Source organism: Zeus faber (assembly GCF_960531495.2).
Source record: "Zeus faber genome assembly, chromosome: 13".
NCBI lineage: Eukaryota > Metazoa > Chordata > Actinopteri > Zeiformes > Zeidae > Zeus > Zeus faber.
Genome location: NC_137198.1, coordinates 6,531,928 through 6,559,308, shown reverse-complemented (window position 1 = coordinate 6,559,308; position 27,381 = coordinate 6,531,928). Strand labels below are relative to the sequence as shown.

Sequence of the window (27,381 nt, the reverse complement as noted above, 5' to 3'; positions counted from 1 at the left end):
GGGCACTCCATTTTTTATGCCCCCCCGTCCCACTCCGCCCCCACCATCTCTCCGTTGGATGGGCTTTAGGGGGGTTGGGGGTGGGGGCGGCAGTAAAAGTGTCCGGGGGGAGGAAATATTGCCAAATTAGCAGGACATCCCGGGGTCTCGCAAGCCGAGTCTCATAAAATAGCGGGAAAGCGGTGCGTCTGCGTTCGCCCGGAGAGAGCTGGGTTTTTCTTTGCGTCTCAAACTCCACAAACAGCGGTTTGGGGTGTGTGTGTGTGTGTGTGTGTGTGTGTGTGTGTGTGTGTGTGTGTGTGTGTGTGCGCGCCGAGCGTGCGCGTAGCAGTTTGGGAACCCCTGCTTTAAGGAAGGGGCAGCCTCTATGTGAAGGAGTTCAGTATTGTTTTTGCTCCTGCGTGCTGCCGGAGTCAGAGTCGCAGGACTCGGGGGGGCGGGGGGGCAGGGCTGAAAGGGTTAACTTACTTCTCCTCTGTCCAGGAACCAGGAACACGATCGCTCGCTTTATGCGCCCGGCGTTACAGTGGACTTTTTCTCTCTATCTCTCCCCCTCTCCCACCCCCACGCTTCCACGGACCCCTCCCCCCAGCTATGGAAAGCGGCTCTGTGCTGTGGATATGAGGGTGAAGATGAGGTTTGCAGCAAATTTCCAGCTCTGCTTGCAAGACAGCCTCTTGGCCCCCCGCCAGCATTTTGCAAGTCCTCTCCAGCCAACCAGAATTCCTGTCGGCAATCACCTGACCCCCGAATTCCCAGACAAAGAAATGTTCTTTCTTTCTTTTTCTTTTTCTTTTTTTTAAGGCGATCCCTCGTACCGCGAGGGGAGGGGGGTAGTTTAAAAAAAAAAAAAAAAGCTTTTTTTTTTTTTTTTTTTTTTTTTCAAGACCCACTTTGGATTATATGTGTGGCGCGCTGACGTGTATGGGTATGTGCACTGCATTGTTTGTTTGATAACAGCGCGGATAGAGCGGCCGTCTGATTAGCCCGCGTACAGTCGGAGAGAATATGCTGACTTGAGGTTTTTTTCCGTGAGAGTTGTTACGGACCATCTGCCGCGCGCGGCTTAAAGTGAAACCGTCTCTTTAAAAACGAAAAAAATGAAAGTGGAGTCGGAGCGGGCGTTTTGCAGACTGGGCCGAGGAGAAGTTACTCGCGTGGAAAGGAAAAAAAAAAAAAAAAGTTGTTTTTAAAGGAAACACAGCAACACAGAACGTCCTCCCATGTGGAGACTGTGCAGAACAACTCCCTGCAACGCACGTTTAGTGATTACTTTTACTACTTTTTGGATTTAAAAAAATTCACCCAAATATTTCTTATTTGATATTATTTATACTATGTTATTTATATTCACTGTAGAGTGTTTGCAGAAGACCATGGATCTATACATTTTTTGGATATATTATTAGGATATATGTTGTAATATGGTGTTTTTACCTGGACAATGCACTGCAAAGGATGTGCATTTGACGCGTCTTAAAGCTTTTCAACTGTTTCCTGCAAATCATACCGCCATGCCCTTTTTGTCAACTTCTGCCTTGTTTAGTGAATTATACATTTTTAGTAAACTCTATTCACCGTTGTCACGCTGAAGGAGTTTAATTGAATTTAAAAGCTTATGGGGTTGTACAAGCATACTCTGTAAAAACAAAAACGGATTCATGGGTAATTATGTCCCTGTATTCATGGCTGTGGCTGTAATATCACCAATTATCTGTTAAAAAGACGTTACACAATGAGGACCAGATGGTCTCTTTCTCCGTGACCCCCTCAAGGCGCCTAATGAAATACACAGCTTTCATGGGGACCCCTGCTTAAATAAGCCTAATGAATACTTAAGCCACGTTGCTGCACAATATCACCGGTTGGGATCTGCCAGTTAAATAACTTGAGGCGGTTATTTCGGCTTCAAAGCAACTTTCCTCCGTGGGGTCGGCGTTCAGGCTCAGGGTCCTGTGTCGTGGTTGATAACGGCACCTGTTGTGGCTTGATGAAAGTGGTGGTTTTTTTTGTTTTGTTTTTTTACGCGCACACGAAGCCGGTCAGAAGATGTGCCCCGGCTCTTTAAATTTAAAGACACGGCGGGCTTATTTACTGTATTACCTGTCAGGCGTCCTCACACGGGACGGCCCCCCGCTGAGCCTTTGTTGCCAGTTGCGCATGAGAGAATACTGTATTCAAAGGTCAACTCTTTTGTGTTCCTTCAAAGGCGAGCCGCCGTGTCGCCTGAGAAGGAACGTCCACCGCGCCCGGTTGTCCCAGACAACTTTTACGTTTAATCACAGTAGAACTAGTAGAAGTATTTCATATTTCTATTTTTTTTCAATAAGCGTAGTATGGGATAGTGCCTTTTTTCATGCCTAAAAAACTAGTTGCACCTAGGGGATGCAGTGTGGTCATCGTATCCCTCTTTGACTATTATTAAGCTGAAACCTATTAAGTTGACCTTAATACGTGAGTTAACCTACTCATGTGACCTTTACACTCAACCCCTCTTGTTCTTGTTTAGCAAGCAAACAGGGTGTCAATGCCTAAGCAAACAGTTGTTTTCGTACCGACAAATCAACTTTTAACGATACCTGTTGTGGTGAAATGCGCGGCGCGTTCACCAGGGAGCGTTTATTTTTCTCCCCCTTTTTCCCCCCCTCCGATGCACTCTGTCACCCCCCGAGGCCTCGGGGTATCATGGGAGACACCGCTCCTAAGTCAGATTATCCCTCATTGTTCACCCTGCGTGTCTCTGCACCGCCACGGGGCGACAGCGCCGCCGCCGCCCCGGTTTGTCCTCGCGCAGAAAAACCCAGAACCAACACCGGTGCACCGGCGCCGTTCATGTTGTCCCCATTGTGTTGCTATTAACACAGCTTATGTCTTAAATATGGGTCAGATGATTGTTTAAACGCCGTGTGTAGTGTCACCGTTTGGTGTTTTCCTTCGACGTGGTGCGGCAGGGCGTGCAAGCGCTGGTATTTGTGAAGTCAGCGGTGACGGGCAGGCGTGCGTAAGTGATAAAGAGCGCATTGTGTCTCCGGGACCTCCTTCCCTATTCTCCCCTTTGGACCCGCGGAGCCTGTCGTGCTGGTGTAGCTGCACACACACTGTGAGGCCCCCGAAAGGGGGCATTTACAGCTAAGGGGGAAAAAAACAGAGACAAATATCTGCCTCTTATAGCCACTGTACTCACACTCCCTCCCTCCCCGCTCCACTCTCCGCTGGCCATTTTTAGAGTCACTTTCCCATTGGTTTAGAGGGGAATTAGCAGCCATACCCTGGACACGGTCAAACCCTAAACATACCAAAATGGCCACAGCAGCAGCGGCAGCAGCAGCGGCAGCAGCAGCGACCCAAGTGCAAAACGTTCCTCCGCGGTTCCTGTCCCGATGCTCCCGTCTGCACTAGTGATGGAGGACGGCGTTATCAGTTAAGTGATAGAATTTCGCCTGCGATCACAGTAAGTCAGTTTATTTCCTCCGGCGAGTCAGATGACCTGCTCCCCTGACTCGCAGGGTCTCGGCGTTGTCGCCCAGTAGTTGTTTCCCCAGCGGGCGTCTTCGCACATTCCGATGTTTAATTGACATTTGTTCGCTTTTATAGTTTACCATTGCAGAACCCCACATCTGTGTGTGTGTGTCTGTGTGCGTGTGTGTGCGTGTGTGCGTGCGTGCGTGTGTGTGTGTGTGTGTGTGTGTGTGTGTGTGTGTGCGTTCCTGCAGAGCCAAGAGGCCCAACAACACATATGGCCCAGGGCTTTGAACCGTGCGTCCAGCTCTACTATGCAGATATTTATAAACCGCAGCAACACAGTGTCTTGATTGAGGAGCACATGTTTCTACTCGGGCTGTGGCTCCGCCCCTTTGCCGCCTTGCCCCGCCCCCCCTCCCCCACCAACCCATCAAGACCCTATTGTTTACCGGACACATCGAAGGATCGTACTGTAGAAGCCCTCGCTCTCTCTCTCTCTCTCTCTCTCTCTCTCTCTTTCTCCTTCTCTGTCTATCTCTCCGCCCCCCCCTCTCTCCCTCTCTCTGTCTCTCTCTCTCTTTCTTTTTTTTCTCTCTCTATCCTTATATCGCTCTCCCTCTCTTCCTCTGTCTCTACCTTTCTCTCTCTCGCTCTCTCTCTCTCCTCCTCAATCTATCTGTTCTTTCTCTCCATCTCTCTCCCTCCCTCTCTCGCTATCTCCGTCTATCTCTCTCCCTCTCCCTTTCTCTATTTGATTATCATTATCAGTTTGACTCAAAAGGCTTTAGCGGCACAGGATACATAGGTTTACATTGCCAAAGCAAATGGATAACGAAAACTCTCTCTCTTCCTTCTCCCCACCCCTTCTCTCTCTCTCTCTCTCTCTCTCTCTCTCTTCCTTCTCCCCACCACTCCACTTAGCAGAAGCACATTTTTTTAGTACAGTATGAGACCAAAAAACCCTGAGAACGATTTCAGGAGAGCGAGTGCAGCTGTGCACGAGCAGCCTATAGTAGGACCAGTGTTTACATATGTGACTGCAGGTATATACTGTGTGTGTGTGTGTGTGTGTGTGTGTGTGTGTGTGTGTGTGTGTGTGTGTGTGTGTGTGTGTGTGTATGTGTGTGTGTGTGTGTGTGTGTGTGTGTGTGTGTGTGTGTGTGTGTGTGTGTGCATGCGTGCGTGCGGGCGTGCGTGCAATGGAAAGAGAGAGAAAGACAGGAAGGTAGTGGGCGCATAGATGCGTGCGAGCCTTTGTGTGTATTTTAGAGAGAGAGAGAGAGCGAGACAGCACCAGCATGAGTGCAGCTGTTGGGGATTTAGTGTGAGAGGCTTAAGTCGCGGCTGGGCCTCGTCCTCTCCGATTGACCAGCGGTGAAGTGTCAGGTACCACAAACCCGGTGAACTCACGGCTACACTATAGAGTTACCCGCCCCGATAAATAAGCCGCCGCAGATAAAGACGCGCTCTCTCAGACGAAAGGAAGCACCGCCGTCCGGATTTCTATACCTCGCCAGAGATGCTATCAGCTCCTCGCGGTGTCTTTTTGGTGTTTTTTTTTTTTTTTTTTTTTTTCTTTCTTTCTTTCTCTCCAACAACGTTGCCAGTGCCTTGGAAAGTCAACACGGGCCAGCATTATCGCGGCTAGAATAAATGTTTGCATTCGGTTCGCCGAAGGTCTGTGATATTTGCACGGGAGTTAAACAGCGTGTAAACGCCGGGTTGACTCCGTGTCCGACTCCTTCTCCCGCGCGCACCCGACCCCCCCGGGCCTCCGTTGCTGTTGGGGCCGTGGTGAAGCCTCCGGACGAACGGGCCTTTGAGCCGGAGATAAGGCGGGGAAAAGCATTTCCTCCCGTGATTTGTTTTCGACCCCTCTCTCTCTCTCTTTCTCTCCCTGACCGGGTGCCGGTCGCTCGCTCGTAAATCCCCCCTCCTCTCTCGGCCTCTGCGCCCGGTCGCATGACAAAGCGTTCTAATCTCACCTTTTTTTTTTCCCGTGTGTTTATGGCGGCGTCGGGACACCAAATTCACCAGAAGGGAGAATGACTTACGCCGGCTGCCTGGCTGGCTGGCTGCCTGGCTGCCTGGCTGCCTGACTGGCCGCCTGGCTGGCTGCCTGGCTGCCCGGCTGGCTGGCTGGCGGACAAAGGACAAACCAAAGAGAGGTTTATACACATCCATATACATGGACGGGGGATCTATGGGCGGGAGCTCCGCCTCCACCGGTTCCGTGCGCACAGTCCGCTGAGGAGAGGGTCGTCGATAACGCGGTGTTACCGGCCTTTGAGCGCACGCGGGGCGCTGCGGATTCACCCCTCCTTGGGTGCGCGCGCGTGTTTTGCTTTGAAAATCCGGCGTCTCAGGGTGCAACTGGCGGAGCGAGTAAACTCCCGCATGAAATGATATTTGAACGATGTCGTTTGTGAAGGAGGAAAAAAAGAAATCGCATTTTTCCTGTTCACACAAGTTAGTTTGAGCCTGGCTTTGAATGCATACTAAATAGAAGGGTTTTTCGCATCACATCCGTCTTTTATATTTGATTTCCTGCACGGGCGGCCTCCGCGCCGGCTCCTGCGCCTCCCTGACCCATTTGGGTCCGAAAAAGTCTTCCTGTCTTGTTATCGGTCGGAAGCAAAGTCAGAACAAAGGAAGGGTGACTATTTAAAATACTACGAGCTGGCAAGCAGGTGGAGGAAAGGTGTAGGCCGCCAGGGCTCGCTCCGTTCCAAAACGAGAGCAAAAGCCTGGGTCTGGCCTTAACCCCGTCAAAGAGTAATTAAGCTGTGCACAGTTGGGGAGGTTTTTGGGAGGAGGAGGAGGAGGAGGAGTGGTGGTGGTGGGGAGGGGGCACAGTTAACTCTAACTTTGCCCGTAAGCATATGGCACATTATCTTTACACTGTGAAAAAGCTTAAATCGTCAAAATGACTTGCATGGCCTACATTCCAAAGAAGATCAAAGTCAAATGAAAGCAATGTGGCCATGGCTCTTACCGATTGGTTGCAGCCGGAGTCAAGCGCACCGCTGTATTTTTGTTTGAATTTGCTGTTGACGTTTTTCTTCTGCGAAAAAAAAAAAAAAAAGCAAGACGCGAGGCCCAGCCTCCTCAGCCCCGGTCGGATGAAACGGTCGGTTCCGTCGGGTCGCGTCTGCCGTCGCGCGGTCATCGCCTCCGCCGAGATTCAACCGTCGGGATGAACAAGAGAGCGATTTTCCCCCCCAAAGGTTCATCGCGGTGAAGCACCTGGCCACGCCGAGCGTGACACCCGCTTGGGGCGCTGCCTCGCCCGTCCGCGGATCGGCGACCGCCTCGACCGCTTCTCCGGTTCCTGCATCGCACCTCACTTCTCCCCTCCCCCCGACTGTGTTTTCAGGCTGAGAAAAAGGCCAAACTGGTGTCAGCCATGAATGCGACGGGGGACCGCGAGGAGACAGAGACGGAGACGGAGATGGCGACGGAGATGGTGACGGAGACGGCGACGGCGAAGGCGCACCAGAAAGAGGAGGAGTCGTTAATCAAGCACCCTTTGCCTTCCAAGCAGCAGCAGCAGCAGCAGCTTCAGTCACAGCCTCAGTCCCTGCAACAGCCTCAGCATCAACAGCAATCACAGCCCACGTCACCGGAGCAACGTCAACAATCACAGCCATCGTCACCACAGCAACAGCAACAGCAGCAGCAGCAGCAGCAGCAGCCCACCGACCCCGCCTCCCCCACCGTGGCCACCACCCCGGAGCCCGCGGCGATCGGAGACGGAGACGAGACTTCGCCCAAACCCGCGGACACCGAGCCCGAGTACGAGGTAGGAGCACACGGGCGGACCAGGAGGTGGAGGGGGTTTCGAACCCGGACCAGAGCTGTGAATCCAGCTGGGTTCATAGACAGGATCCCTCAGTAGGAAAAGAGATCTCAGGAAGGGCTGTTTCTGAATTTGCAGGAATTTAGAATATTTTCAGTAGACTGTCAGGTAGATAAAAGATAGATAGATAGACAGACAGACAGATAGATAGAGAGATAGATAGATAGATAGATAGATAGATAGATAGATAGATAGATAGATAGATAGATAGATAGATAGATAGATAGATAGATAGATAGATAGATAGAGAGATAGATAGATAGATAGATACTTTATTTATCCTTGAGGGGAAATTGATGACCCAATGACCCAGCAGCTCACATAGACACAGTAAGACAAAATTATAATAAGGCAATATAAAATAAATCTGAAAAAGAAAAATAGACAATTATATAGAACATTTAGAAAATATACGATTGACCTGATAAATAAACAGTTAACTATGCACAATAAAAAATAGAAATAAGCCAATATACACTCAACCTAATGATAAACAACAGACATATTGTAAGATAACTAAAAAAACAATAAAATAAAATCCAAATTAAAAAAACAGAAAAAGACCAGAAAAATTAAAATGTTGTGTCGAAAAAAGTAATATACTGTCCAATACAAAATTTGGAGTTGACTCTTATTAAAAAAAAACAAAAAAAAAACTCCCGTTAAATAGGGTTTTGAATGGCTAAAATGATAATCACCATTATTTTGCTCAATATTTTATTTATTTATTTATCACCATTATTCATCCATATGGCAGAACGCAACTTGTTTTATTGCACATTGTAAATCAACAGAAAACTGCCTTCACCATAATAACGTATTTTAATAACCTATAAATAAATATACTCAAAATAGGACTTTCTTCACACGAATTCAGTCTTCTTAAGGCGCTTTATAAATTACATTTTCCTAAAAAAAAAAAGCGGCACCACCCCCCGTGGAGATCTGCTTCCCCCCCTAGCCCCGCCCCCCTTGAAACGGCGAAGGAAGCACACGTTCACAAAAATCATCTGATGGTTTTCTGCACCAACAACTTCACTTTCGCCGCAATTTATCTGTCTTAAAACCACCTTCATTACAGCATTAGCATGAAGGACGTTACTGTCCCCTGATACTGTTCCCCTTGTTTTAAAAAATCACATCTGTCACATTCGTCCCGCTGACTTGTTTCCTAACTACTAAGTCCTGTGATTTTCAGCCGGATATCCCGCAATTTGTCCATTATTAGCAGGGGAAACGCACGGATTTACTTCCAATTTGACATTTTCATTAAACACTTAAAATCTAAATGACGACTGTGAGACAATAATTTTACATTTGTTATTTATTTAAGACTGATCATTCGGAAAACAGACAGGTGTAGAGCAGTGGCGTATGCGTAAATGGAGACTCACTGTGTGTGTGTGTGTGTGTGTGTGTGTGTGTGTGTGTGTGTGTGTGTGTGTGTGTGTGTGTGTGTGTGTGTGTGTGTGTGTGTGTGTGTGTGTGTGTGTGTGTGTGTGTGCGCGGTGTGTGTGCGTGTGTGTGCGGGCTTCCGCTGGCGCTCCGATGCACAGATTATTCACTTCGCCACACGTGGATAACTGCGATCAGACGAAAAAACAAGGGCAAATTGCACTCAGCTGGTCGTGTTTGCGCTGTGATATCATAAGCGTAATATATTTTGTGAATCGGACTGGGGCTGTACCCGACTCAGGGCTGTGTCAGTCGAATCGGATTCGGCTGTCCAATGCGAAGATTCCCGACTCCCTCTCCGACGACGCACGCGGCGGCGATCGGCGCGCAAAAACAGTGTGTTTTCATTTGAGATGTAGGTTGTCACTTTCTCCGTGACGCTCTCCCCCGCCGCCCCCTCTCCGTGCGTAATGCACAGAAAATAATCGTAACCAGTCTACGAGTCGTGCGGCGTTCCCCCCGTGCCCCGGCCCCACACTGTTTTTAATTGTTTTATTTGGAGGAACGGGGGCGTGGCGATCGGGGCGCAGGGATGTTATCCCGGTGCATTTTCCCCGCACGCTTCTATCTGTTTTATCCTGTTATTGTAATGCACAGTGAGTGACAAAAAAAAAACCCAAAAAAAACAAAAAAACACCGCTTGCCTTGAAGAATCTCAGTGGACCGACGGGTCTCCGACTGATGATTCGACTCGTCGACTTTCGGGGGGAAAGCCCTTAATCCGACGCTGAGACGACGCAGATAGCGTGGAGAAAAAAAAAAAAAAATAAATTAATTGCAGAGGCCAATGTCGCCATCGCCATCGCCATTAAAATGCGATTAAAATGCGATTAAAATGCGATTAACTGTGCAGCCCTGACTCTGATTCAAGCGTCCCTTTCCCTGGCACTCGTTCATAATTCATAAAAAAAACTGTTTGTTTTCTTATCTTACACCACAAAACCCACTGCTGGCGATGGTTTTTGTTTGGCTGCAGGACGGCCGCGGTTTTGGCATCGGGGAGCTGGTTTGGGGGAAGCTGCGAGGGTTCTCCTGGTGGCCGGGCCGCATCGTCTCCTGGTGGATGACGGGGCGGAGCAGAGCCGCGGAGGGAACCAGATGGGTGATGTGGTTTGGAGACGGAAAGTTCTCCGTGGTGAGTGTTTCGGAAGCCGAGCCCCCCCGTCACTACTCTATTAACGCACTGTGGCACCTGGAAATGCTGGCGTTCGGCCTCGTAGATGTTATATGCTTTTCGGGGGAGACAAAACGCTCCCGGAGCATTGATATGGAGGCGGAATGCTTTAAAACCGTCAGGGGGAGCGCCTCGTCTTTCGTTTTTTCGAATAGACAATTTACAAGCTTTTACCGATGCACCCAAGAAATGGAAAAAGGTATATTTATCTTTATCGTCTGTTCCGCCCAACAGGTCTGTGTGGAGAAACTGCTTCCTCTCAGCTCCTTCTACAATGCCTTTCACCAGCCGACCTACAACAAGCAGCCCATGTACAAGAAAGCCATCTACGAAGTGTTGCAGGTGGTGTTCCATCCCAGTTGTGATCACTACTCCTCACCATGACCCACAGCTGATCTATTGCACATAACTTTGATTTTATTGGATCTGAAAATAAATGTATTATTATTATTTATTTTTATTATTTATTTATTTATTAAATATTTCTCATATTTATATATATTATTTATATCTTTTTTTATTTAAGATGCTCAAATTAACAGCTCCCACCCCAATTTATTAGGGTGAATTTCCTCAGGAACAACATTCAATATTCCGATTTCAGACGTGTAAAATTTCTTAAATTCAGTTTTACAAGTATTAAAAGTCATGAAATAATAAATAAGCAATTTGTCTGATTTTATCCATCCATATATTTATTTTTGTCAAAATAGAAAAATCTTCTTCTGCGTCAACATTTCTGATGTTATAAAACCCTAATCTAGCTCTTAATCAAACCTATGTCTACCTAATACTTAGATGTATGCTTATCTGCAATACTTTATTTGAATAATTTCAAATTCCAAATTAAATTTTGTTACAATTTCTCTTAAAATTGTCTTAAAAGTTCGAACATTTCACTCTCTAAAGCCTGTCTCTGGATCACATAAAGTAACACACATTTGTTTCAACTCCGTAACATATAATGGATGGTCAAGATGTTCAATAACAAACGGGGATCCGTGCTGTTTTGGGGTGTTTGTGTCGGCAGGTGGCGAGCAGCCGGGCGGGGAAAGTCTTCATGTCGTGTCCCGCCGGCAACGAGACGGACACGTCCAAGTCCGTGGACCTGCAGAACCGGCAGATGATCGAGTGGGCGATGGCGGGGTTCCAACCCACCGGACCCAAGGGCTTGGAGCCTCCGGAGGGTGAGAGAAAAAAATATTATTAATAATAATAATAATAATAATAATAATAATAATAATGCTAATAATAATAATAATAATAATAATAATAATGATACGCTGTGGCTAAACAAATGGTGTTAGAATTTGCATTTAATTTTATTTGAATTGAAGCTCTGTGACAGTTTAGTGAGAAAATGTGTCTCTACTCTAGAGCTCCTCTCATCATCCTCTCATTCATAGTACAACCTTGCTGAACACTTTGCTGAAGATTGAGAAACGTATTGAGCAAACGGTAACTGTTAAATGCACGGCAAACCATGCATTTTATCAGGTTTTTCGGGATTTTATTTTGCACTTCTGCAAATTTGCACTTCGGCTTCTCTCACTACATCCAGGCGAAGGTGAGAGACCAGAAACAGGACGTTGCGTTGCTTCCTTCTGATAACCTTCTGTAGCGATTTGGATGTAGCCCGGTAATTGCAAAAAGGGGTTTTAAATAACATGTGATTTAACTGTTATTCTAAACAACTTTAACTCAGACACTTGTGGCTACAATGCGCGCTTCCTGTTTCGAAAATGGAGATTCAAAGCTTTTTCTTGAGGCTTAACGTTCGCCCCCACTGGGCTGCATCGAAGCGCGGCGGGGAAGCTGCAGCAGAGTGGTAAGTTTCCCAACACCGAAGCGTTCAGCGAGGCAGTTTGGAGCTTTAATATGTCCTTGGTTTGGAAATAGCAAACCTAACGGGGAACTTATTCTCTAGACCGTGAAACTAATCCCGGAGAAATGCCGCACGCTTAGTTAAGAGCTTGACCGACTCTGCTGCGATACTAACCGCGTGACGTGCTGCCGCCCGCCGCAGAGGAGCGCAGCCCTTACAAGGAGGTTTACCCGGAGATGTGGGCGGAGCCGGAGGCCGCGGCCTACACGCCCCCACCGGCCAAGAAGCCCCGCAAGAGCCGAGAGCCGGCCGAGAAGCCCCCGAAGGTCAAGGACATCATCGACGAGAGGACGAGAGGTAACCGCCGCCGTCGCCGCGCCCGCTTGATTGAGCTGAGGAGGAGCGTGAACCCTCCGACCCCGCCCTCCTCTCCCCCTTCCCCGTCTGGGCTCCAACCGGGGTTCAACCAGCCCTCGGCGGGCGGGAAGACGGGGCGCGCTCGTGACCCGACCGCGCCTTTTTATTCATGTTTCCTCAGCGTTAACGTGCCAAAAACGTTCCCGATTTCTTTCCCTGGCGAAGGGGAACTCGCCTTTCACTCACCTCAGCGGGTTTTTTTTTGTTTTTGTTTTTTTTTGTCTTTTATTGATCCCCTCCTCCTCTTTCTTCTTTCCGCTATCACAACGGCCGAAGGTACTAGGATGGCTGTGATATTAAGACCCATCCATCTATATACGTTTACGGATTTCTGACTATAGCTCTATATTGTATGTCTGTATCTATAAACATCGACATATCTTAGCGTAGAAAACTCTCACGGCGTCGCTAGATTATACAGAATACCACAGTTATACTCCACATTTAACTACTGTATAATATAAAGGTAGACTATCAAGGTCTTTAAGTTGAAAAAATATGTGAAATATGAACATTTTAAATCAACTCCTAACACCAAACAGTGTTATTGGACGTAGAAATAGATTCTGGGGTCACCTTTTATAGATTATATATCTGATTATATTTATTATAGATAGTACTATAAACTGACGGCGGATAAGCAAAAAATGAATATTATAACTAAACAAGCATACTGTAGTATTTTCTGTATGATACTATAGTGAATGCAGACCTACCGTAGAGCATTACAATATTCAGTATTAAATATTGAATATCTGTACCTTAGCGGTACACAGTCGTGTTGAGGTGACAATCCCTTAATCGTTTTTTTTCCATTTCCCGTCATTTTCTTTCAGAGCGCCTTGTTTACGAAGTCAGAGAGAAGTGCCGCAGCATCGAGGGTAAGTGACGGGTCCTGGGTGTGTGTTTTTCCCGCCGTCGGCCCCGGGGCCCTCTCCGGGGATGAACATGCAGGGTTAGATTACGCTCGCCCTTGATGTTGACGTCAACGTCAAACCCCATCAAACGACAGAGACGACAAAGGAGCAGAAATTCCCGGTGACAAGAGAGAGACGGCATTTCCACAAAATTCCCTCCCGAAATCCCCCCCCCCCCCCCCCGCAAAACAGATCAGGAAACACAGCCCCGGCGCCGACTAGTTGTGCGAGAGTGATTCCTTTTGAAATGAGGAAGGTGTCGCGGTGCGGCGGCGGCGGGCCCCCCTCGCACCTCCGCCGCCCCGGCGAGCAGGAAGCACTGACGTATGCGCGACGTTTCTTTTTTCTTTTCTGAAGACATCTGCATCTCCTGCGGAAGCCTCAACGTCTCCCTCGAACACCCACTGTTTGCCGGAGGAATGTGCCAAAGTTGTAAGGTAAGGGAGGAGCGGCGGAGAACTTCCTAAAATTAAGAGCGGAGTCGCGGCCGCCCGCCTCTAACAGAGCCAGAAACGACCTCTATACAGTACACCTCGTTCCAAATGATTTTGCAAATGACATTTTCCTCTGATTTTCCTAAATAGTCGATGCAAATGACAGTCAGTGTAATTTTCAAGTCATCAACCGTGAGGGTATAATTCGAATTTTATAGAACAAACCTCCCAATGATAACAGTATTTTTTTCAAAAATAAAAAACTCAAAATGCGCTGTTCCAAATTATTATGCACAACAGACATTTTATAGGTTGTAAAGAACTGAAAATGGTCATTTGTTGAATGCGCAGCATTAGGTCATGTTTACTGAAATCAAAAGCTATTTCAATCAAAAACATCTTAACAGGCCAAGTTACATGTTAACATAGGAGCCTTCTTTGATATCACCTTCACAGTTCTTGCCTCCATTGAACTTGTGAGTTTTTGGAGAGTTTCTGCTTGAATTTCTCTGCAGGATGTCAGAACAGCCTCCCAGAGCTGCTGTTTTGATGACAACTGCCTCCCACCCTCATAGATAGGTTCTCAATAGGGTTGAGGTCAGGGGAGGATGGGGGCCACACCAGGAGTTTCTCTCCTTTTACGCCCATAGCAGCCAATGACACAGAGGTATTCTTCACAGCATGAGACATTGCGTTGTCATGCATGAAGATGGTTTTGCTACGGAAGGCCCGGTTCTTCTTTTTGTACCGTGGAAGAAAGTGCTCAGTCACAAACTCTATATACTATGTCATTTTCACACCTTCAGGGGCCCTAAAGGGGCCTCCCAGCTCTCTCCCCATGATTCCGGCCCAAAACATGACTCCGCCACTTCCTTGCTGACGTGGCAGCCTTGTTGGGACATGGTGGCCATCCACCAACCATCCACTACTCCATCCATCTGCACCATCCAGGGTTGCACGGCACTCATCAGTAAACAAGACTGTTTGAAAATGAGTCTTCATGTATTTCGGGGCCCACTGCAACCGTTTCTGCTTGTGAGCGTTGGTTCGGGGTGGCCCAATAGTAGGTTAATGCACAACTGCAGCCTCTGGAGGATCCTACACCTTGAGGTTGGCGGGACTCCAGAGGCACAGGCAGCTTCAAATACCTGTTTGCTGCTTTGTAACGGCATTTTAGCAGCTGCTCTCTTCATCCCATGAATCTGTCTGGCAGAAACCTTCCTCATTCTGCCTTTATCTGCACCAAACCGTCTGTGCTCTGAATCAGCCACAAATCTCTTCGCAGTACGATGATCACGCTTAAGTTTTCGTGAATTATCGAATGTTTTCATACCTTGTCCAAGGCATTGCACTATTTGGGGCTCTGCGGCAGCAGAGAGATCCTTTTTCTTTCCATATTGCTTGAAACCTGTTGCTGCTTAATAATGTGGAACGTCCTTCTAAAGTAGTTTTCCTTTAATTGGGCTTAATTGGCCAAAATAATTATCACAGGTGTCTGAGATTGATTTCAGTGATCCAAGGAGCCCTGAGACACAACACCATCCATGAGTTTAATTGAAAAGCAAAAAATGTTTATGACACTTAAATCCAATTTGCATTATAATTTGGAGCGCAGCGCATATGATGATAATAGTTTGTTTTTATTTGTATATCGCCTTTCATACATGACATGTAACTCAAAACGCTTTTATCAAAAGGCCGTCAGATGGCGACAGTAAAAGCAAAGCAAAGTGCGTTTACAAAGTAGAATAATAAAATAATTGAATTCATTAAAAACAGGTGAAGAATAAGGACGAGTCTTGGATTTTACTGTCATGCCCCCCAAAATGCACAAAAAAATAATAATGTATGAGCCGGGTGGGATCCCCGAAGACGTCGGGGTGGATCAGCGTCGTTAGGGCGCAGGGCTCATCCCGTCTCCTCCCCGCGTTGCAGAACTGCTTCCTGGAATGTGCGTACCAGTACGACGACGACGGCTACCAGTCGTACTGCACCATCTGCTGCGGGGGCAGGGAGGTCCTGATGTGCGGCAACAACAACTGCTGCCGGTGAGCCTCGCTGCGCTCCGCTCTCGTCATTCATTATTCACACGAGCGATTGGCCCACGTGCCTTTAGACGCTCCTTAAATTCACGGGTCACCCTCCTCTCCACGCCGAGGCACCCCGTTTATTTACTCAGAAGTTTGTCTTATCGTGATAGATTTATTTTCATTTTTTCTTTGTGTACTACACAGATATATTTGAAACATATCAGCTAAATAAAGGATCATATACATATATATGTCAAAACCTGAATTGGAACAGATACTTATTTTTATTTGACAAGGTCATCTTAAGAATTCTGATATAAAGTATTTTTCTGTCTTGTCTTCAGGTGCTTCTGCGTGGAGTGCGTTGACCTCCTGGTGGGCCCGGGCGCGGCCCACGCCGCCATCAAAGAAGACCCCTGGAACTGCTACATGTGCGGCCAGAAAGGCGTGTTCGGCCTGCTGGAGCGCCGCGCCGACTGGCCGTGCCGCCTGCAGCACTTCTTCGCCAACAACCACGACCAGGATTTTGTGAGTGCAAGACGGGCGGCGGCGGTGGCGGCGGCGCGTGGCCGGGAGTCCTCGCCGCGGGGCGTCTGATTTTCTCTGTCGTTTCTTTTTTTTTTTTTTAGGAGCCATCCAAGCTGTACCCTCCCATCATGGCAGAGAAGAGGAAGCCCATTCGTGTCCTTTCGCTGTTTGACGGCATAGCCACAGGTCAGAGCCGGTTCCCCTCTCCCCTCTGGACAAAGACACCCGGTCCCTGCCGCGTCGCGCCGTCTACTGGGGACCCGCGTGTTTTTGTGCAAAAAATGTTAAGCCTCTTGCCAAGCACATTTAAATGCGGCTTTCAATGGAATGTTTTACCTTTTAACTTGAGTTTATTGAGCTTTCATTTTAACGAGCGGACAATTCTTCCTGGTGATTAGAGGACATCGTAGTTTTAGTTTGTACCCCCTTCACTGACATTGGGAGAAAAGAAAGAAAATGAACATACATGTTGTACTGTATGTGCATCGTATGTGTTTCCTGAAAAATTATGTATAACCAATATTCAACACATTTATTTGTAATTTCGGCAGTACCCAGTACTTGTACCCCTGCGGTAGCCCTAGGGGTACGAGTGCCCCCCTTTGAGAAACACTGGTGTAGGGGAATGAGAGGAACGAGGGCGTCTGGGTTCAGTTTGGGGTCGTGGAGGAGGAGACACATTAGTTGTTATGGATTCCTTCATTTCCATTGTTACTGATGGTTCCTGTGAATACATGTCTCGTAGCAATAAGTCAACAAAATTTGGCTCTTCAGTTAAATTGATTGTATTTCTGGTCGGGAAATGCCCTTGAGGTCTGTGTGAATTTCTTTTATTTATTTATATTTTTAATAGTGTCCTACGAGACATCCCTAATATCCATCTTAAAACCTCGTCCTGCCGGGATCCCCCCCGTCCGGTGGGCTGTCGTCCCCCGAATAGTTCCCGAACCGATCTCGTCGACTTAAGCCATTCCGTTTTTTTGTTTTTTTTGGGGGGGGGGGGGGGGGATGCGGAGCCGTGTATCACGCTGCAGAAAATGACGGGGAAAGAAAATCCCTTTTTTCCCTCCTGGCCGCGAGCGGGTTAAAACCCTCCCGTTGGACCTCCCTCTGAGCAGGGCTGCTGGTGCTGAAGGAGCTGGGCATCCAGGTGGACCGCTACGTGGCCTCCGAGGTGTGCGAGGACTCCATCACTGTGGGCATCGTCCGGCATCAGGGTCGCATCATGTACGTCGGCGATGTCAGGAACGTCACGCACAAACATGTAAGACTCGTTCGTTTGTTTCTTTTCGGGCCGAAACGGATGCTCTGCTCCCTTGCCTCTGCGCAACTTAACACTCGTTGGCGATGTCGGGAAGAATTGCGTTTCTCCTGTAGAATATTTAATGTTTTCATAATGAATCACTCATACTTGCCCCTTTCACACAGGAAGCCTTTTGCAGCTTCCTGCCTTTTATTGTTATGCCCACAAAGTACTGCAATATACTGCATTTTGCTGTCATATTGTTGCCGGGCAACCACGGAATCACCTGTCAGTCACTTTTAGCAAGTTAACTTTGATTCTACTGTTACTATTTAACATTGCTCTATTTAACTAGATTAACTGCACCGGATACATTATTGGGTTATTATGAATTGTCGTCGCCACAGAAGTGCCGATTGGACGGTGGGAAAAAAATGACAATTATTTTCTTTCAGAAATTAAAAACAGCTGAGAAAGCTGCATAAAGTACAGGGATGCGGATTTAAAGGAATCTTAATCGATTCAATTCTTATTGGCAATTAATTGATAGTCGATTGATTGTTAACAACCCAAATAAAGCTTCACCCACATAGATAACAATTACAAAAAGCCACACTGGGTGTGTTGTTATGGTGCTGAACAGTCTGTCTGACTGTCTGTCTTCTGGGTTTCAACTGTCTGTCTTCAGGGTCTTCACTGTCTGTCTTCAGGGTCTTAACCGCCTCCTTTCCTCCGTCACCAGATACATGAGTGGGGTCCTTTTGATCTCGTCATCGGTGGAAGCCCATGCAACGACCTCTCCATCGTCAATCCCGCAAGAAAAGGCCTTTATGGTACGGAGCCCGATGATGTCACTTTTTGTTTTCCAGACATGAATTTCTGTTTAAAATGAACCTTTTAGCTGAAGTCATTTTGTTGACAATTGACAGTTTTTTCAACGAATGGAAATATGATAGAACTGAAAATATCTGAAAATAACTAACTGAAAATAAAGTATGTTTTTACTCTATCGCATATGTCAATAATTAACTATCTTAATTTACTATTTATTTAATTTAATTTAATTTAATTTAATTTCATTTAATTTAATTTAATTTAATTTAATTTAATGCATAGGTGCTTTTATTGTAATGGGAAATACAAGATTACGTTGGCAAGGCAAATGGAAACCAAAAAGCAAGGAATATCACTGCAACAAATGAAGATAAGCTAAAAGACTGGTGGAAATGTGTAAACATTGCACTTAAAAATAAAGACATAAACAAAGCCGTCCGCATGCATGTGTTCGAATAATGTTTCATCTTTTTAATCTGCGCCGCACTACTATTTAGCATCATTCGAGCATTATTTCGTCAGAATGCTCCAGGATGGGGTTGAATGCTCCGGTGTGTAACCCGCCCCACGCCCTGCAGAGGGCACCGGCCGCCTCTTCTTTGAGTTCTACAGGCTCCTGCACGAGGCGCGGCCCAAGGACGGCGACAGGCGCCCTTTCTTCTGGCTCTTCGAGAACGTGGTGGCGATGGGCGTCAGCGACAAGAGGGACATTTCCAGATTCCTAGAGGTGAGTCGCTGCGCTGACTGAAGTACTCGTTTTGCTGCGATTTGGACGAACCTGCTGTATACCGCCTACAGATGTTTTTTGTTTTATTTTGTTTATTGTTTTGAGCGCACCCCTGTGGTAGAAGTCAGTTCTTACAACTGACTCCTTAGAAATGCAACCTAGTGGTACGATGACACTTGTGACTGTAGTAAAAGTAAAACATTTGAGGACCGCATAAGAAATTAGAGCAATAAAACTTAGATTTCTTATAATTTTCCCAATTAAAGTTTACTATATACTTACAGTATATACTTTTTCCAAGCTGCACTACAAGCAATACTGTACATGGGACCTCAATACTGTATTCTATTGTTTACAATGCAATACTATAACGTACCAGACCAGTCTATACTGTATTACACGATACTATACCATAATATAAAATACTATACCAGACTATACTGATGTATACTACACTATACTTAACAATAATCAAATGAATGATTATTTGATCGATTGAAAATGAACGAAAATTCCTTTTTGTCATTGAATAATAAGTTACGTTATCTATTAAAGTCAACCTTTTTAATAAGTTCCTACAACTTCACAACAGATGCCTTTGTTCCGTAGTATGACTTTCAAAATGTCTGTATTAGTTCCGATTACTCGGTATGAGCGTCACATCATGTTGTAGGACATGTTGGCCATAATAATGTCTTAGATTATTCGATAAATCAAAAATAAACGGAAGGCTCATTTGCTTTGAAATAGTGTGGTTAGTTGCAGTCCTCGGCCACACCTTTACTACAGTATAGATCCATATAGATAGATAGATAGATGGATGGATGATTTATTGATACCAGTGTTGCCGTATTCTGACTGTGATTTTTTTTTTTTTTTTTTTTTGTTTCCAGTGCAACCCAGTGATGATCGATGCCAAGGAGGTGTCCGCCGCCCACCGCGCCCGCTACTTCTGGGGTAACCTTCCTGGCATGAACAGGTTGGTGGGAGAATGGTGAGGGAAGCAGCGTTTGACGACCTCACGCCTGGTCCACACCTCGCATGTGACCTCATCCATTACTCCAAAATAATTATTTTTTGGGGGGGTGGGGTGGGATTTTCGGCATTCCAACGATGCCTGCAGAATGCAGATTCCAACGCTCCGCTACCTGGTAGCCCCTTTAAGTCTTCTGGTGTTAATTCTCACTTTCCCGCTCTTTGTGTTGTTCTCCCACCACTCCACCGCCTGCTCCTCGCTCCCGTCCAGGCCTCTGTCCGCCATGTTCACCGACAGGCTGGACCTGCAGGACTGCCTGGAGCACGGCAGAACAGCAAAGGTACGCACGCTACAGTCTAGGGCTGGTGGATATATACATATAGAATAATAATATAATTAAAAATAATATAAGATAACAAAGTGTAAGATAATATAATATCAGATAATGTAATATAATAATCTATAATGTAAGATAATATAAGAGAATATAATATCATATACTATAATACAAGATAATATAATAAACTATAATATAATATAATATATTATAATATAAGATAATATAAGATCATATGTAATATAATATAAGATCATCTAATGTGAGATAATATAATATAATATACTGTAGATATTGTGATATGAGACTAGATATGGTCTGAGTTTAGGGTTTTGCTGGTATAGTTTAATGTTGTCTTTAAGGAGCATTGCAGTAAGGTCGTTTCATAGACTCTCCCATATGTTGTTATCAACGCCTCCACCTGCTCCGTCACAATATCATCATCGTAATAATATATATGCACGATAAAAGGAAACCGTAACACGTTAGAAAAACAACACCCAGCACTGCGAGAGGAATCCATTGAATCCATTGGTTAAGGCGATGGACTGCTAATCCATTGTGCTCGTGGGTTCGAATCCCATCCTCCTCGGCCGGGGGCCGGGGGGGCCGGGGCCCGTCTTGTTTTCCTCTCCTGACACAAAGTGTTTCCTCGTCCCCGTCGCCTTCCCTCAGTTTGGCAAAGTGAGGACCATCACCACCAGGTCCAACTCCATCAAGCAGGGCAAGGACCAGCACTTTCCAGTCTACATGAACGAGAAGGAGGATATACTGTGGTGCACTGAGATGGAGAGGTAAGCCCGGGCGTCGTCTTTTTTTAGTCTCTATTTTTTGATCATTCCGTCTTGAATCCTCGACCGCGCACGTTCAGGTGCCGGAATATTCCACCTCCCGATCGCTCGATCCAACGCGAAATCCATCCAAATTGCACTCGCGGAAGGATGGCTCCGAGCCCAGCTCTCCCTTCAAAAGCTGCGTCCTTGACAAACGATACACGTTTGGGTAATGATGTGGCCGGGATTTTTAATTCCCCAAACTGTGTTAAAAAATATATATATACTACAAATGGGCAAAAAACCTGCACACTCCACGATGCCCTTTGTCACCGTATCAACAGAGAAACAGGAAGTGACACCCTCTACATCCACACATCCCTTGTGCTTTCATCGTCCGGAAATCTCCCTTAAATTTTAGTTTGAGCGATTAAAGGTTGCGCAAGTAATTCTAATTTGAAATGTAATTGTCTTTTTTGTTAAATTTTGTGCCACAATCCAAGTATGACATCATAATAGCGCAATGACACGCGTCCACCTGTCGCGGAAGAGCCACCTATTGACTTAGAATCGCAACACAGTTCGGGTTTGACGGTGAATTTGCCGTAACTGGCGTTTTTATTCGCCGCGACATTCCAACCATCCCTTCGCGCCGCCCCCCCGGAATCTCGTGGCCGCGCAATCTCGTGGCGACAGCTGCGGTCGGCTCATATGATCGGGGACCCCGTCTCTCGGTTGGCGCCCCCCCCTCTAACGGCCCCGCCCCCGTCTGTCTCTCTCTCCCTCTGTCCCTCTCCCTCCCGGCGGGACGGCTCTGCGGGCGCAGGGTGTTCGGCTTCCCGGTCCACTACACGGATGTGTCCAACATGAGCCGGCTGGCCAGGCAGAGGCTCCTGGGGAGGTCGTGGAGCGTCCCCGTCATACGCCACCTGTTCGCGCCGCTCAAGGAGTACTTTGCCTGCGTTTGAGGAACACGCAAACGTCCGCTCCCAGGGCGCCGCGGCGCATCGTCACGAGAGTCAAGAGCCCCCGCGTTCAAATGATACTTGCGGAGTATCATTTCGGTGAAAGTTGTAGTAAATTACATCATCTTTTTTTTTTTTTTTTTCTCTTGTATTTGAAACTGTAACTGTTATTCTATTTAATTTTGATATGTCATTTTATCTTTTTAGCAGTGTTATCCGGTATGTTTGTTTTTTTTTTGTTTTGTTTTTTTTGGATTGATTTATTTGTGCAAGCTATACTTGAGACTATGCTTTCTTCTCGAGACACTGAGAAAGAAAAAAAAAAAAAAAAAAGCGAAACGCGCGCTGTCGATGGGAATTCAAAAGACGGGCGAAGCGACGGGAGGCGAAGCGACGGGAGGCGAAGCGACGGGAGGCGAAGCGACGGGAGGCGCCCCCGACGCGTAGCTCAGGAGGGACACCTCTCCGCGTGAAGCGCGGTCGCCGGGGAAAGAAAGAAAAAACAAAAAACGTAGCCACGCTTCCAGCTGCTGAGCCCCACTGCGGCGGTGGCGAGAGAGCGAATTCCTCTTCGGTGTCGAGAGAGCCGTGTCTCAGAGTCCAGGGGCTTCATTACGGGGAAGGAGAAAAAAAAAAAAAAAAAAACATCCCAAGCGTGGTTCCTGTCTTATCTCAAGGCTCCCGGGGTTAGGGGGAGTCTTGTGTCGCCAAACCCGCCTCCGCGGCCTCATCTTAATCTCCTCAATCCTGCCGCGGCCGAGGAGATCCCGAAGACCTTTCTCTTCGGAAAAACCTGCAGTCGGCAAACGGCTCCGATCGCGACGGCACGGACGGGAAGGAGGAAAAGGGCTTTTTACTCGTTATCTCGGTACCGTGTCAGGGGAGTTAAGGAAGCATCGCCGCGGGGTCTCGTTCCCCTTTCTGTCGACCCTCTCCGTCTTCCCCTTCGTCGCGTAGATCCATCACAAGTGGACTGACTGCCTGCCCATTTTTGACAGTTGTTTTTTTTTTTGACTTTCGGTCCGGTTCTGTGCTTTCCTAAAATTGGACTCCCGCACTTAGCCCATTCTTATATTAGCACGCTTATGTAATAGTCAAAATCTTCTTCTTCTTCTTAAGAAATCGCATCTTAAGGGGAGACTTGGATTTTGTCCTGAATAGAGTCGTCTCTGACAAAATGCACTTATTGTAAGTCGCGTCTGGTTAAAACGCCGTAAAGTCAGGCGACATGATTCCCGAAACGAAAGAATCCCAAATATCATGCCCAGAGTAAGGTAAGACAGGACCTCACGCTTGGGAGCTTCCCGTAATGACCACTCCGGAACACCAGATCTCATATACCTCTTTGTTTACAGTTCCTCTACTCAGCTGAAGGTAATAAACGGTACTACTGTAATATGGTTCCAATACCATGGTGCTCCAGGGGGGGCGGGGGGCGTCGCGGGCCCCGCGTGGCAGCCACACCCCAACATTATCCACTTGCAATGGAAACTCAAGTTTACTAAATAGTGCAAAAAAACAACAAAAAAAAAAAACCAAGCTTTTCTAACAAAACCCTCTCGGTGCTCGTTCAATCTCTCAGCCCGCACAAGGAGGCGCCACGCGGGGAGCGACGTCCGCTGCCGTCATTCCAAAATAACCTTGATATCAAAGTCTGCGGTGAGCTACTTTTTTTTTTTTTTTTTTTTTTTTTTTAATCTAGCGTCGCCCAGATGACGTCATTACTGTACAACTGTTAGTAACTGTTGGTTTGCGTCCGGAGGGGGGGCGGGTTCGGAGGGGGGGGGGGGCGGCGGTGTCCGGAGCCGACCACGCCCGACCGCACCCCTCTCCTCCTCCACCCCTTCCGTCCTCTGCGAACCGGGAAAAAAAAAAAAAGACAAACAGAAAAAAAAAAACAACAACAACAACCTGTCAGGTGCTTTTTCCTCAACGTCATGGTGCGGCTTCACAAAGTTCTTCTACCTTTTTATAGCAATTTTGTGCTGTTTTACCAACATTATAAGGCACTTTTATACGTATACTTCTTTTTTTTTTTTTTTTTTTTTTTCTTGATATTTTACACAAAAAAAATATTGGTTGTTGTGAATTGTTTTTCTTTGTTTTTTTTGTTGTTGTTATTGTTTTAGGATGTGAACTGATCTACCCTCATGTAATACTTTTTGTATACGGTAGGGCTGTGCCAATAGAAGTGAAATAATGGATTTTGATATGTGAAACCCACGTATTTGATGGATCAATGTACAGTAGATGGATTCCCGCCCCCACCCCTCCCATCGCTCACATTGTTCTGTGTTCTGTAGCAGCAAAACACGTCGTTCCTTCCCAGATTTTAAGAATGTCTCTATTTCTAATGAAGTTGTCGGATTTGGGCGGAGTCGGACTACGAGTCAACTCTGCCGTTTATTTTGTATTTTAGTACGACGTCCCCTTGCAGTAGTCTCCCCCGTAGCCTCGCGGACGAACCTGCTCGTGATGATCGGCTCAAATTTGCATTGGATTTTAAAATCTAAATTCTCTTGATTGTAACCCTGAGCTTATTATGGAGGATTTAGGAAATAGTTTGTCAGAACTTAAAACTGACGGCGGTTGACCAAACGTCAGCGCTCAAAGAGTAAACTTGGTGACGAGAGGGGCGATAGACAACTTTCCTCCCGCTTTTACTCATCGTGGTGAAGTGAACGTCGATTGCACGGCGTGGCGGCTGGACGACAGCGCCACCGGCGTGTAGGTGGGTTCCCCGTCGGCCTCCACGTCACTCCCGAGCGGGGAACGCCACCGGGGCGCCGGTCCCCGGGGGAAGCGGCGGATCCGCGGCCACGGGGAAGGGCGTCGCCCCCCATGCGCAGCCGTCAAGGGAAACGTCGGTCGGTGGAGAAATCCGCTTCACGTGGATCAATATATATTAAAAAAAAAAAAGACGACTCATTGAAATGGAGTCGAGAAATGTCAACGTTGTTGTGCTTTTTATCCGGGAAAACCTTTTGAACCACCTCTTATTTCCAAAGTGGTGTTTCCACGGAGCGCTCGGGGGGGGAGGGCGTTGAAAAGTTGTCTATTGCCCCTTAAAAAATATATATATCCGCCGTTATAACCCGTCTATGTCATATTTAAAAATTCTAAATAATGTAATTTTTTATAAAAATTTTAATTTCCTAATGTAATTACGTTCTTAAGTGACCTTAGCGCCATGGTTTTATCGCGTGCACACTGGGGGTTTTAATATCGATCCTTGTGTTTTGTGACGCCTGAACCGGATATTATTTTCCCCACCTTCTAATGTTTGTACATTTTGTAGATAGTTTCTCCTGTTGCTGTTTTTCATCTTATTTTTTAATGATGTATGAGATGTACAAAAATGTTCTCTTCTAATATATATCATCAAATTAGGAAAAAAAAAAAAAAAAAAGTTAGAATGGAAAAATAAAAATCGAGCGACAAATTTGATTCGAAACGTGCTTTGAGCATAAGTTGTAGGGAGACTCCAAGTCTACATGTACATGTACTGTTGAGTGCGTGCGCGTGTCTGTGTGCGCGTGTCTGTGTGCGTATGTGTGTGTGTGTGCGCGTGTCTGTGTGCGCGCGTGTGTGCGTGCGTGTGCGTTTATCTCGTTCTGGCCTGAGGACAGCTTTACGACAAACGGTCTAAACTTCACTGCACAGCCCTACATGGTGTTGTTTTACACTTTTGTTCCTTTTGTAAAAAAGAAGAAAAAAAAAAACCACACACACACACACACACAAATCGCTAGAGGGACTGTAGGTGTTTCTGATGGTGCTAAAACATTTTATCAAATCCAGAAAAATATATTTGATTGGGAGACAAATGAACTTGTCACTACAATGGCACGTTTTTAAGTTCCTCGTAGTAACGGATGAACGGTCCTGTTATTTCACGCATACATATATACAAATATATATTAACAAAGGCATTTTAACTTTGTACTTGAAGAAAAAAAAAAAGTAATGATGACGAATAATGAAAGGTTTCCTATATTGTTTTAGAATAGAGATTGCTGTAGTTGGTGCTTATCTGTGGGAAAATCATATACTCATTAAGATAAAAAAAAAAGAAAAGAAACGGTAATACCTTTTACTGTCGAATTACGTGTGCTTACGACGCATCTTAATCTTACATTCCATGCGGTAATATTCTCCATGTCTGTTTTCGAAATGTTTATAATTGATGCTTATTTGTTTTGTTTTTGTTTTTTTTGTTTTTGTTTCGTTTCGTTTGTTTTTTTTTAATCAGCAACCTTGCCTTTCACTGTTCGAGGCAGGCGGATTCAATATTCACTGACACTGTTGACACTCTGATTGTCATACTCTTTGTTCTGGCTGAAAACTATTTTGCATCGTTACAGGATCATACAGCATATGTAGCATCCACTCTCCGACTCCCCCTCCACACTTTTGTTGTTCAGTGTCCAGAGAGAAGATAAAAAGGCTCCTTATGTACTTGTGCTGGAGAACACTTGAATAAATGTATTGTTTTTTTTGTGCAAAAACACAACAGGGGCTGTTCTTTTCTTCAACGTAGGTCTTTAACCACTAATGCAGATAATAATGTATGTGTGTAATATATAGTAATGCATAGTAATAGGAGTGTTAAGCGGAACATATATATATATATATGTATATAATTAATTTATAATCAATCAATTTATAATGTTATTTTGTTATCAATTTATAATTAGTATTTGAACATCGTGTTATTGCCTTTTATATAACATGTTATATATTATACAATTATAAATCGATAATTATATATTTATAATAAATTTAAGCTTTTATCTTTATTATCAATTAATAATTATTATATAATATAATTATGTCACATGTTGTGTTTTATTTATACAACATGATATATTATTTAATAATTTCCAATTATTATTTTGATTTGATATATGTGTATATTAGTGGATGGTTAAAAATGTGTGTAAGCTTTGTGGAAAGCTACTCGACACACCCCTCCTTCACTGCTCCAAAAAATGGGTGTTGTCCTGTCCTGCAGCCTCCGATCAGATGGAGAAAGAGATTCCTATCTGCATCTCAAACTGATCAATTCATTGATCAGTTTCCATGGTTACTGCACCCACACACCTTGCTTACCTGTCACACGCCTTTAGTTTAAATACAATTCTTTTTATTCATTTTTATTATTTGGGTCTTTATTATAACTGTTGTGGGGCAACCCGAAGCCACACAGGCTTGTAAACACCAAATAAATATTAACAAAATAAGATAAAAATGAAAAAAAAACATAATCACAGCAAAACCATTCCACACAATTGTAATAATCATTCCTATCGATTAGCCCTCACGTCACAGTTCACACCCACTTCCGGCATTAGTGGTACAGCCCCCTCAGGTCGGACCCGCCCCCAACCCGAGGCGATTGGTCCGTTTGGCGAGGAGCGTCAAT

At 45.8% G+C, this 27,381-nt stretch overlaps 1 protein-coding gene across 4 annotated transcripts; it reads left to right on the top strand.

Moving 5' to 3' along the window:
• The first annotated feature begins 824 nt into the window (after nt 1–824).
• dnmt3ab (DNA (cytosine-5-)-methyltransferase 3 alpha b) lies at nt 825–26,463 on the top strand. 4 transcript variants are annotated; one of them, XM_080012395.1, is made up of 18 exons: nt 825–928; nt 6,839–7,264; nt 9,753–9,911; nt 10,185–10,292; nt 10,981–11,137; nt 11,977–12,132; nt 13,029–13,073; nt 13,467–13,546; nt 15,479–15,591; nt 15,918–16,101; nt 16,203–16,287; nt 17,220–17,365; nt 18,087–18,177; nt 18,757–18,905; nt 19,799–19,899; nt 20,152–20,221; nt 20,894–21,012; nt 21,818–26,463. In XM_080012395.1, the coding sequence occupies exons 2-18, from the start codon at nt 6,869–6,871 to the stop codon at nt 21,957–21,959; spliced, it is 2,301 nt and encodes a 766-aa protein (XP_079868521.1). In that variant the 5' UTR covers nt 825–928; nt 6,839–6,868; the 3' UTR covers nt 21,960–26,463. The 4 variants fall into 4 exon arrangements, with proteins under 4 accessions (XP_079868521.1, XP_079868522.1, XP_079868519.1 ...); XM_080012396.1 differs by lacking the exon at nt 825–928 and adding an exon at nt 3,351–3,420 and having other exon boundaries at nt 19,799–19,884; XM_080012393.1 differs by lacking the exon at nt 825–928 and adding an exon at nt 3,351–3,420.
• The last annotated feature ends 918 nt before the right edge of the window (nt 26,464–27,381 follow it).

Excerpts from the sequence above, each read along its gene's own strand:
- dnmt3ab (XM_080012395.1), top strand. The coding sequence starts at position 6,869 with ATGAATGCGACGGGGGACCGCGAGGAGACAGAGACGGAGACGGAGATG. Across the intron at positions 9,912-10,184 it reads GAGACGGAAAGTTCTCCGTG|GTCTGTGTGGAGAAACTGCT; the intron begins GTGAGTGTTTCG and ends TCCGCCCAACAG. Across the intron at positions 18,178-18,756 it reads CGCAAGAAAAGGCCTTTATG|AGGGCACCGGCCGCCTCTTC; the intron begins GTACGGAGCCCG and ends CACGCCCTGCAG.